General features: G+C 49.9%; 1 protein-coding gene across 6 annotated transcripts in view; it reads left to right on the top strand.

Annotated features, from left to right (window-relative positions):
- The window catches only part of STX18 (syntaxin 18), a 128,208-nt gene that overhangs the window by 91,579 nt on the left and 24,240 nt on the right, over positions 1-12,389 (top strand). For all 6 annotated transcript variants that reach the window (XM_027034744.2, XM_027034674.2, XM_027034924.2 and 3 more), the window contains one exon: positions 5,521-5,636. In XM_027034744.2, coding sequence (XP_026890545.1) covers positions 5,521-5,636 — 116 coding nt within the window. The remainder of the gene's footprint in view (positions 1-5,520; positions 5,637-12,389) is intronic.

Genomic DNA, 12,389 nt, shown 5'->3' with positions numbered 1-12,389 from the left:
AGCATGGAGGTTTTCTTCCAGGAACTGGTCCAGGGCCAGCTTCTTTCTAATGGGCAGAGTTGGCACACCCCAAACCTGCTGAGTCAACCTTTTCCTGCACACCTTCTAGTCCTAGTTTGTGAACGGTTTTTATCTTGAAGGGATCTTGAATTTTTCAAATGCTCTTTCTGCATCTAATGAGATGATATTGTGGTTTTCTTCTTTTCTTTTAATGTAGTGTATTACATTGATTTAAAAATGTGAAACCAACTTTGCATACCTGGGGTAAACCCCCCTTGGTCATGATGCATGGTTGTGTTTATATACTATTAAATTCGGTTCGCTTATATTTTGTTAAGGAGATGTACATTTATGTTCGTGAAGGCGTTTGTCTAGTTTTCCTTTCTTGTAATGTCTTTGCTGGGTGTCCATACCAGAAACTCACAAAGTCTGTAATTGTTCTCTGTCCACTGGTGTTCAGGTCTACTGTATCCTGGCCTTTCTTCTCATTTTAGGGAGAAACATGGAGTCTCTCACCACAAAGTATGCGGTGAGCTGTGGGTTTTCTGCCAGCATCTTAGCAGGTGCAGGACGTTCTCTCCTGCGCACAGTTCTTCCTCTTGTGTGCTTTGCCCCACAGCTGTGCGTGCACACGTTTTCGTGACGTCTTTCCACGTCGGCGTAGCACTCCCAAGGTGATACAGCCAGTGCCACAGCGATGGGCGTTCGGATTCTTTCCAGGCTTTGACTGTACTACAGTTGAATTACATAATTGTTACAATGAATGGCCTTGTACAAACCGTTTCATATTGTTGCTGTGTCTTTGGGATAGATTCACACAAGTAAGATTGTTGCATTAGAGAGTAATAGGTCTGTAAATTTTTTTTTGAATGTTTTATTTAGTTGAGAGAGGGAGAAAGAGAGAGAACAAGCAGGGGAGGGGCAGAGGGAGGGCAGAGACAGAGCGGGGTGCAGAAGTTTGGAAGCGGGCCCTGCGCTGATAACAGTGAGCCCATGTGGGACCCAGACTCACGAACTGCGAGATCACGACCTGAGCTGAAGTCATACGCTCAACCAGCTGAGCTGCCCGGGTGCCCCCATATACATCACTAGATGTTACCACATTTCCCTCCATGGAACTTAACACCATTTGGCATTCATACCCATCAATCTGTGAAAGTGTCTGCTTCTCCGCAAACTGACCAACCCGCTAGTCTTGTGATTTTTTGCCAGTCTTCCAGAGCAAGAAAGTATGTCCTGGTGTAGTTTTTAATATGCGTTATCTTTTTAAAATATGTTTTTAATATATTTTAATGTTAAATTTTAATATATTTTAATTTTAATATATTTAATACATTTTTTTGAGAGAGAGTGCCTGCATGTGTGTATGAGTGGAGGAGGGGCAGAGGGAGAGAGAGAGAGAGGGAGGGAGAATGAATGTTAAGCAGGCTCCGCACTCAGCACAGAGCCCAACTCGGGGCTTGATCCCACAAGCACGAGATCACGCATGACCTGAGCCGAAATCAAGAGTCGAACCCTTAACCAACCGAGGCACCCAGGCGCCGCATGCATTATCTTATTTTGAGTGAGAGCAAGCATCTTTTCATATGTTTAACAGTTTTGGGTTCATAGCAAAATTAAGCCGAAAGTACAGGGAGGCTCTGTGCACCCCTCCCTGGTCCCGCTCACTCACATCCCCTGCTGTCGGCATCCCCCACCACTTCTGGTGTGTTTTTGCCGGGCAACAAAATATATCAAAAAAATTTTTATGTAGTTAAATTTATCATTTTTTCCCTTCTTGCTTCTGGATTTTGAGTCATACGAACTTTTTTCCACACCTAGCTTAGAGAAGCATTCACCCGTATGTTTCTCCCTCATGTACGATTTATTGTGTCTGTATCACTTGTGCGTTTGGACTTGATCTTGGTGCGCAAAGTGAGGAAACTTTGATCCTTCAGCCCCCTGACTAAGCTTGTATTGTGTGCTAAATATCTACATACATTCGAGCCTCTTTTTGAATTTTCTGTCAGTGGTTTGTCAGCCTTTCCAGGCCCTGATACCGCTCTCTCGTGTAGGGTTTTTCTGGGCACGTTTTGCTGGAAACATTCTCACGTCTATAGCACAGTCGAGTTTACAGTGAACACCAGCTACCTGCCGTCAATCTTACCCTTTACGTTTTACTGCACGGTGCTTAGTCCTCTCACCTTCATGTCTTTGACAGGGAGTTGTGAGCATCAGCAGCTCTGTCATTAAGTACAGTTCGATATTTATTCACAGTTTTTCCTAACATCCTTGCATGTTTCTGAGTGAATTTCATAATTGATTTGGTCTGGCTTCAGGATGGGGGAGGAGAACCTGCTGATATTTCTATTCGGATCGGTATGCTTACATTTATAAATTAATTTAGGAGAACCGACATCTTTTTTTTTTTTTATGGCTAAAATAAATTTGTTATTTATTTGTGTTTGTTTCCAGTTTTTATTTAAATTGCAGTTAGTCATCAAGCCCCGCGTTGGGTTCTGCACTGACAACGTGGAGCCTGCTTGGGATTCTCTGTCTTCTCTCTCTCTCCCCCTCTCCCCCTCTCCCCCCACCCCCACCAAAAACAAATAAACATTAAATAAATCCCAGTTTACATACAGTGTATTGTTAGTTTCAGGTGTAGAATTCAGTGATTCAGCACTTGCATATAACACCTGGTGCTCATCAGAAGTGCCCTCCTTAATCCCCATCACCTGTGTAACCCATTCCCCCTGTCCTCCCCCCCCCCCCCCGTCCTCACCCCCACCTCCACTCCAGCAACCCTCCGTGTGTTCTCCATAGTTGAGAGTCTGTTTTATCTTCGCCTCTCTCTTCCCATCACCCATGTTCATCTGTTTTGTCTCTTAAATTCCACGAGAACTGACATCTCTATGATATTTCTTTTTCCAATCCAAGAACATGATATCCCTTTCCATTTGTTACAGGATATTTTTATATCTTTGAAGAAAATCTTTTAGTTTTTCACACATAGGCTTTGGGCTTTTCTTGTTCAGTTTATGCTGTGATACTTGTTGTCATTGTTAGTTGTTTATCTGTTGTTTTGGCTATTGCAAATGGGGTCTTTTCCCCCTGAATCTTCTCACCGTAAGCCTGGCACTTTTTGACGAACATTTAAGCCATTGTTTTGTTACTACAAGCCGTGCTGTGATGGATATGTCTCTGTGTGTATTTGTGATGCTTAGAATAGCCGATAGATTTTCCAAAGGCGGCTGCATCCAAACACATCGCATCCCACATGGTCTTACTAAAATCGACTTCGCCACTGCTCCATTGAGAGGGAGATGTGAGGTCCGTGTCCCTCTCCTTGAGCCCGAGTGGACCATTGTCACTGCCTGGGCCGTGGTGTAGGACAGCAATGACGGTGTGACTCCTGCGGCTATTATAAACGGCACTGCTGCTTCTGCCATTGGCTCAGACGCTCCTTGCGCTGGGGAGACAACGTGGCCCCTGACAGGGAGACGCGGCTCCGGGCCGGCACCCACCTGCAGTGGAGCCTTGTGAGGGAGCCTCGTCCCGATGAACCCGCCAGCCTCTGGCAAGCCTTTGGGTGACGCAGACCCAGCTGCCGTCGGGCTGCACCCCGTGAAGGACCGGGACTCGGAACCGCCCCGCCGAGCCACTCCCACATTTGTGGCCCCAGACATGCTGATGGACGGTACCGATTATTGCTGTTTCAAGGCACTGAGCTTTAGGGTGATTTGTTTCCCAGCCGTAGTAGCTGGATGTGTAGGACGGTTGATACTACTGCTGTTTTTGAGAATTCTTTTATGAATGTTGTAGCGGAGCAGTTCCTAAACAGCTTTTCTCAGAACCCTTGTCTTTTCCCAAAACTCCATGAAAATGGTCTCTGCAGCCAGGTTTTTTGGAAGAGATGTCCTTTTGGGAAATTCACAATGTATATTAGGATATTAAAGACTGAAAATGTGTAGAGTAAAATACCCATCCAGTAAAATACCCACCCAGCTTCCTCAAATTCGCTTGACCACAAGTCCTTCTCATGGGTCCTGATGGGTAGGATCCTCTTGATGGAGTTGTTAGGAGCGTGGCCTTGGAGGCAGGTTCCCTGAGGTCACGTTCCGGCCCAGCCATTTACTGACCGTGTGACCTGGGAGAGTTTCCTAACTGCCATATACCTCGGTTTCCTCCTCTGTAAAAAGGTCATTAATACCATTACCTACCTCATAGGGACGTATGGCATTCAGTAAGTGTGTCCACACAGCATACTTAGAAAAATGCCCCGTACATAATAAGCCCTCAGTAAATGTTAGCTGGCATTAGCAAGATCATCCATACACGTATTTACATTGTTCTTTTTATTTATATGCTTTCCGGCTGGTCATACAGAACTCCTCATAGATCATTCTGGCAGTCCGCCTGTCATTCCGTAGTGCTGTGTGGATTCCAGTGAAGCTATTACAAGGCTTGTTTCATAATCAAGTTTTTTCTCTTACTAGCTCATTACTGACCGTTGTATCCATTCAGGCAACCTGTATTTCCTTTTTTTTTTTTTTTTTTTAATGTTTATTTTTGAGCGAGGGTGTGCAATTGAGGAAGGGGCAGAAGAGAGGGGGACAGAGGATCCGAAGCAGGCTGCACGCTGACAGCAGTGAGCCTGGTGTGGGGCTCGAACCAACGAACCACAAGGTCATGACCTGAGCCAAAGTTGGATGCTCCACCACCTAAGCCACTCAGGCACCCACAAGCTGTACTTCTTAAACGCTGAATCCCGGGTACTCATCTGGGACCTTGGGCTGTGAAGCAACCACGGCTTATGGCCCAGACCCCTGCTCCGAGAGCACACACCCCTGGGGAGTGGGGCAGGCAGTAAACAAATGAACTGGGCCATTGCAGACCGGTGGCCACTGTGAAGACAAGGGCTGTGGCACAGGGGGGACGTGGGGGAGCCTGTCTGAGATCACAGGGTCGGAGAAGGCCTCTCTGGGTGAATGCGATGAAGCCTGGCCCCCAGGTGAGGCCATGCGGCCACGGGAGAAGCCCTGGGGCGGCTGCCACGTGCAGAGGCCATGGCTCCTGAGACCAGTCGCTTCCAGCCGGTGGATATTTAAAGACTTGTGCTTTTATAGTTAACTGTTCTAAGAATTACTTACACGTACTACATAACGTGTGTGCCCGTGTGTGCATGTGTATGTATTTAGCCACACTTTTGCATTGGTGGGAAACAGCCAGCTCCTGGATTGAACAGTCAGCTTTTGCCACGCAGCTGTTGGGTGTGGTGTTGGTCTGTGGGGCAGGGTTGTGCGTTCTCTCCTTCGTCTGTTGACTGCACTCGCCCCCCCCCCCCCCACCCCGTGCAGGCAGTGACGCTGGCACCTTGTAGTGAGTGTCCCGCGGGAGGTGCGTTGGGATGGCCGCTGGTTAGCAACTCTGCTCTCTGGCGGAGAGCACAGAACCAGTGTGCGGGGGTCACGTGTGACTGCGTGTGTTGTCAGGACAGAATCTTGTAGAAGCGACTTATGTGATTGCTAATTATTCATTTAGATCTAAGCTGGAACCGGAACCAAGGACAAAGACCAGGGCATCCGTGTCTTCTGAGAAAGTTTCACGGAGTCCTTCGCAAGACTCTGAAGAAAAATCTGTCACTGAGGATTATCCAGGTATGCATCAGAATCTTCCTTAGGACATGTTGGCACAAATGCAAAGCAGACAAAGAAGGAACACAGTCCTAGACAGCTTGTGGTGTTTGCATTTGCATAAAGCGAGGGAAACACAGAAGGGCCAGCTCTTTTCTGTCCCGGTTGGAGCTAGTGACTGTCGGGCCGGCACAGGGGGCTGCTGCAGTCACCTGGGAGCTGGCGGGGTCCGGGGAAGGGGCCTGAGTTGTGGTGCACCACGAGGGTGGGGACTGGAGACTGAGAACCAGGAAGAAAAGAAGAGCTCTCTGCCCGAGGAATAGTGCACGCCAGTCTCAGGGGCCCCGGCACCCACGTGCTGCGCCGTCCCCGTGGTCTCGGCATACTGTTAGCGTTGACCCTGCCTGGCCGCCATGTGTGGACAGCGTGTGCCTGGTTGGCTGTATCTCAGGTGTGGCGGCCGTGGAATTTTGCTTTGTGTGAATCCCGGGATGCTGGTGATCCAGGGGCCGAGAGTCAGTCCCCTCTTCCGTATTGTCACAGTGGCTCTCATTTACCGCACGTCTCCCAGATGCCAGGCACTGCCCTGAATCTTTACGGACATCACCGCCACCCTTAGAGCAGGCCTCTGGAATGCGTTTCATGAGCCTGTTTCTCAGATGAGCCTTCTGAAAGGCTCCGAGAGGCTGGGAAACTGAAAAGCTCATAAATGGTGGACCCAGGATGTATATGCCTCCCCATCTGATTTATTCCCTGCTTTTTACAAGAGAGGGGATTCAGAATGCAGCGTAGGAATGAGCGCCTGAAAGATGCCAGAGACCCTTTCTGTAGTTGGGAACCGTGTCGGGGGGGCAGGGAAACTGGTGTCTCACCAGCCCCTTCACTGTGCTGGGTTCCTGCTGGGGCATCAACAGGTCGAGTCTCCTTGGGTCTTTGAGGTGGTGCTGTCGTCACGTATGTGTGAGGAAATCGAGAAACCAAGGAAGGGGCAGCACCTGAGTCACTCTTTGTAGAGCCCGAGCCCATCCTCTCTGGTGGCTGCCTTGACCCCGTGGGCCAGAGGCTTTGCACACCTCTGTGTCCACTGGTCCCTAACGAGGGAGAGCCCCGACATCACTCGTGAACTAACGGGGCCTGCCCTTCCTAAGACAATACACAGGGATACCGTGTTTGCATTTACTCAAACCAGACACAGCATACTCATTTAATCATTCATTCATGCAAGAAGTATTGTTGGGGCTGACGAGAGTGGGGAGAAGCCAGTGCAGATTCTTGGGGCCCAGCTGAGGGTAGATCTCACGTGAAGAGATGCAGACAGTCTGCCCTCGCGGAGCCGGGTAACAGGAGAGATTGGGCCCGTCAGAGAGGTCAGAGACCTTGATATTTCAGTAAAGACCCAAGGGCAGTGAGGAGCGAGCCCCGTGTCTCCTGGGGGGAGAGTGTCACAGGCAGAGGACATTGGAAGTGCAGAGGCCCCGAGACGGGGGCCTGCCTCATGGTGGGGGAGCAGCCTGGAGGCTGGAGAGCAAGGGAGAGGGCAGGGGGCCACCCAGCCGGGAAATACCCGGGCACCAAAGTCACGGAGTCTAGGACTGTTACGTTTTTTTTCTTAATTTTTTTTTTTAATGTTTGTTTATTTTTGAGAGAGAGACCGCGTGAGCAGGGGAGGGGCAGAGAGGGAGGGAGAAATGAAATCCAAAGCAGTCTCCAGGCTCTGGGCTGTCAGCACAGAGCCTGACGTGGGGCTCGAACTCACAAACCGTGAGATCACGACCTGAGCCGACGTCGGACACTCAACTGCCTGGGCCACCCAAGTGCCCTGGGGACTGTGGGTTTGACTCTGAAGGAGGTGGGAAGCTGTGGGGAGGTTTGCACAGAGCACTGTCAAACCCGGTTTGAGCAGGGCCCCTGTGGTTGCTCTGTTGAAGAGAAATAGTGACGGTTAAGAGCCTGCCGCAGTCACCCGGAACAAGGTACTGGTGAGCACGCACACATGGTGGCAGGGGAGTGGGGGGACGTGGTGGAGTTCTGGGTTCGTTCTGAAAGTAGAGCCACAGAAATCGCTTCCTGTACGTAGACGTGAGAGGCAGGAGGGGTGGAGGAAGGCTGTGGCGGTTTTGACGAGGGAGAGGTTTGCTGTCCTTCCCTGAGATGCGGAGATGGGTTTGATCAGGAGCTCAGTGGTGGGGCTCGTTGACTTTGAGATGCTTGGCAGAGAGGTTGGTCGGGAGTTGCGTTGTTGAGTCTAGAGGTCAGGGGACAGGTCTGTAGGCAGCACCGATCCCCTGAGACAGGCTGGGGTCCCCCCCAGAAGGAGGATGGGTAAAGGGAAGATGAAGGACCGAGGCCTCCCAGCACCTCCCGTCTTCCCTGCTTTATCCTTCTCCCCGGCACGTACCGCTAGCCTTCTGTTTGTTGCAGTCATTTATATTCTTCAGGACCTGTCTCTCCTACTAAAACGTAGCTCCCACGAGGACAGGAATGTCTGTGTTTTGTTCACTGTTCTCACGCTGGCACCCGGAACAGTGCCTGACACCGAGGAAGTCAGTGAGTCTTCGTCGAAGAACGCGGAGGAAGACGGGGAGGGAGGGAGGTGATTTGAAAGGCTGATTGCCTTTCGTTGCTGTGGAAGTGTTTCCTCATGTAAAAGGAACTAGTGCCTCTGGGCAATAGAAAGTAAACGGTCAGAGTGAAAGAACACTCCCTCACAGTTTAGATTTTTATTGTAAAGTCAGCATTTGTTGTTTTATAATCACAAGTTATCACGAGTTATTAGCCCACCATATATTAAAACGGGAAAACTCTCCAGTTTAGCTTCTGACCCCTGCTTAGGACCCAGAATGGTTTGAAGACTGTCTCTTCTGGGGCATCGTGATCCCAGCTCCAACACCTACTGACACTTCTGAGCACCAGCTCCCCCATTTAAAAAAATAATTTTTTTTAACGTTTATTTATTTTTGAGAGACAGAGAGGGCGTGAGTGGGGGAGGGGCAGAGAGAGAGAGGGAGACACAGAACCCGGAGCAGGTTCCAGGCTCCGAGCTTTCAGCACAGAGCCCGACGCGGGGCTCAAACCCACGAACTGTGAGATCATGACCCGGACTGAAGTAGGACCCTTAACCGACTGAGCCACCCAGGCGCCCCACCAGCTCCCCCATCTTTAAAATGGGAGTGATGATACCTACCTTTCAGGGGTACAGGGCGGAGGGTGTGAGGTTGTCATTGGTGCTGCCTTTGCTTACTGCTCTCCTCGTGTGTTGAGACACTCCCCCGCTCCCGTCTTGGTCCTGGGATGTCTTTCTGAGCTGCCCTATGGCCAGTCCTCTCCTGCCTTTTCCCCTTCAGCCTGGCACCTGCCTGCTTCTGCTGGCTCAGCCTCACTGTCCCCTCAACTCCACAGGCCACCCTTTCCTTCAAGGTCATTTGTTGATGCTTGTTATGCAGGCCTCTCTTCCTTGGTTACGTGGAATCCCAAGGAATAATAATATCTGAACTGGCTCTTATTAAAAATGTACACAATGTCCTGTATGTATAAATCCCTGCGTATATAACAGATTTCTAAATACTTCGTATTGTTTTTTGCCAAAAGAAAGCTATTACCATACTGTAGCCCACCTTTGTCTGGTTCCTGTTTGCAGGGGAAGAGAAAAAAACATGGCTGCAGCATGGTGTCATGGAAGGGCTTACAGACTAGGCTGGTTTCACAGGCTGGCCTCTGTCCTGGGCTATGACCTGGACAATTTATTTAAACTCTGAATCTGCACTTTCTTGTGGTACCGTGTAGCCGTGGTTTGCTGTGAGCATTATGTGAGCTAGCTTACCAAACCGCACATCTCACATTAGCGTGTGGATCCATCGCTCAACACCAAGGACTGGGCCGTATCCTTCTTCAGATTTAGCACTGGGTGGCAATTAGGTTGGCTCAGATACCAAATGAGATTAAAATGTAGATTAGGAAGGAAGTTTTTTCTGTTCACCAGCTACCTGATCTTGTATACAGAAAATTTGAAGGCATCTACCAAAATAAAGTAGTAAATTGGTTTGTCCAGGTTGCAGGATACAAAATCAATACACAAAAATCAGTTTAATTTTTATATATTCTCAGTGAACAATCTGAAAATGAAATTTAAGAGGCAACAATTCCCTTATAGCATCAAAAGGAATAAAGTACTTAGGGAGTAAATTCAACCACAGTGTAACACTTCTACTTTGAAAATTATAAAACATTGTTGAAAGAAATTAAAGATGACCCAAATAAATGGAAAAACTTCCCAAGATCGTGTCAATATACCCCCAAATTGATCTACAGTTTTAGTGCATTCTTCATCAGAGTGCCAGCTGGCTTCTCTGTAGAAATTAACAGGTCGATTCTGAAATCCGTGAGGGATGCACGAGGAACTCAAGATAGCCAGAACAGCCTTGAAAAAGCACACGTAAGAGGACTCACACTTCCCAACTTCAGAACTCACAACAGAGCAGCAGTAACACAGGTACGTATAGGATAGGTGTACAGAGCAGCAGGATTGAACTGAGAGTCCAGAACTAAAACCGTGTATGTGCGGCCAGCCGATTTCCGACAGGCGGGCCAAGACGCCTCGTTGGGGTGGGAGCAGTCCCTTCAGGTGGCGCCGGGAGGAGGGGACAACCACACACACAAGGGCAGCTCCACACTTAACCTCACCTTATACAAAAGTTAACTCAAAACAGACCAAAAACCTAAACGGATCTGGGACCTAAAAGCTCTTTGGGCTGAATCTTCCCGACCTCAGATCTGACCAAGGATTACTAAGGACAGGACACCCAAAGCACAAGTGGCAACAGGAAAAGCTGAACAAATGGGCTCTCGTCAAAGTGAAACCCTTTCTGCTGCTTCGACAGGCAGTAAAGCTAGAAAGTGAGAAGATCGCCCATAGAGTGGGAGCAGGTATGTGTGGATCCCACACCTGATAAAGGGTCTGCGTCCAGAATGTACAAAGGATGCTTTAGACCCAACAACAAGATGATAAATTAAAAGCGGGCAGAGGATCTGAACAGAAATTTCTCCAAGGAAGACATACAGGTGGCCAATGCACATGAAAAGATGCACATCGTTGGTCCTCAGGGAAATGGACGTCAAAACCACAACGAGATGCCATCTCACACCCACCAGGACGACTACGCAGATACAGGCACACCTCAGAGTCGCCGTGGATTCGGTTCCAGACCACCACACCGAAGGGAGTCAGAGGAAACTGTTGGCTTCCCAGTGCATATGAAAGTCATGCGTACACTTTATGGGGTCTGTTATGTATGCAGCAGCATACGTGTAAAAGGACAGTGTGCATACCTTCATCAAAAAATACTGCTAAAAAAATAAAAAATAATTAAAAAATACTGCTAAATGCTGTCACGTGAGCTTTCAGTGAGTCATAGTCACTGATCACAGATCACCCTAACAGGTGCAGCAATCATGAAACGGTTTGAGATACTGTGAGAATTACCAAAATGCGACACAGAGACACGAAGTAAACAAATGCTGTTGGAAAAATGGTGCCAACACTCTGGCTTGACGCGGGGTTGCCGCGCACCTTGCATTTGGAAAACTAGCGCAGTGCACGAAAGTGAAGTCCGAGTCCAAGGGGAAGTCCAACGTATGCCTGTGATAACGAGCGTGGGCAAGGATGTGGCGAAATCAGAGCCTTCGTTCAGGTGGAAGCTCTCCAGGCAGAGGATCCAGCCAGTGGAAGGGTCGAGGGGGAAAGGGGGCCCGGCACATGGAAGCACACGCACACACGCACGGTGGGGAGGCACAGGAGGAGACAAGATGGAGGCAGAAGCCGCGTGGACAGGCCATCCGGGCCGCAGTGAAGGTTTCCCTCTGATTCTGTGTCTGGACGTGTTCAGGCTGAGAATGGCAGGTCCGGCACGCGGTCCAAGCCTCTCTGCTGCATGGAGTGGGATGGAGTGAGGAAGAGGTGGCAGCTGTGGGCCTGTCCGGACAGATTGCGATGTGGGCGCTGGGTGACAGGTGCATGTCAGGGCAGTGGTGGAGACGAGGTGGTGGGCGGGAGGAATGCTCCAATTCCAGCCGTAGTTTGCAGCTGCAGACGAGTGAGTAGGTGGGATGGGACATGTGAGGGACAGAGCACCAAGGCTGGGGGCTTGAGCAGCAGGGTGGGGGGGACTGCAGGGAGGAGAGGGAGAGGAAGAGGAAGAGGAGTCTGACAGCAAGACTGGGAAGAGCACCCAGCACCCACTGGGGTGGGGGGTGGGAGGCTGGGGGAGAGGGCGACACCAGGATTCTCGTCTATGCATGCTAGGTCTGAGCCGGCTGATGGATTTTCAGGTGGAAACAGCCCGTTGTGGGAGTGAGCCTAGAACTCGGGGAGAGCCTCAGGCCTGGAGACGCTTGGGAGTCATGGGGAGGGGTCACGTGGAGCTCCAGGCTTGCATTCCCCCCACGCCACCCCGAGAGCCCGTGGGGAAGGGGACAAGCCGTGCCCACCTCTGTGCGGCCCTGTTGTCTGGAGGCCCATGACATTTCATCTCCATCCCGACCTTGATGCTGGGGGGGGGGTCATTCTTGTTCCCCCAACTGTCCCCCACTTAGGGCCCACACATCTGCCCATGGACGTCATACTAAGTGGATCTACAGGTAGAAGGGCTTTTTAGGTTCGGGCGACGGGGAATCTTTTTGTCTCATCTTGTCGGTGTTTCATTTCTCCTCTGAAACATGAGCTGTATTCTCAATACTTTAGTGTAGGACTAGGCGGTGTAGTTCTAGGCAGAGGGTGCCTTC

Source organism: Acinonyx jubatus, chromosome B1 (assembly GCF_027475565.1).
Source record: "Acinonyx jubatus isolate Ajub_Pintada_27869175 chromosome B1, VMU_Ajub_asm_v1.0, whole genome shotgun sequence".
NCBI classification, from domain to species: domain Eukaryota; kingdom Metazoa; phylum Chordata; class Mammalia; order Carnivora; family Felidae; genus Acinonyx; species Acinonyx jubatus.
This window is presented reverse-complemented; position numbering and strand designations above follow the sequence as displayed.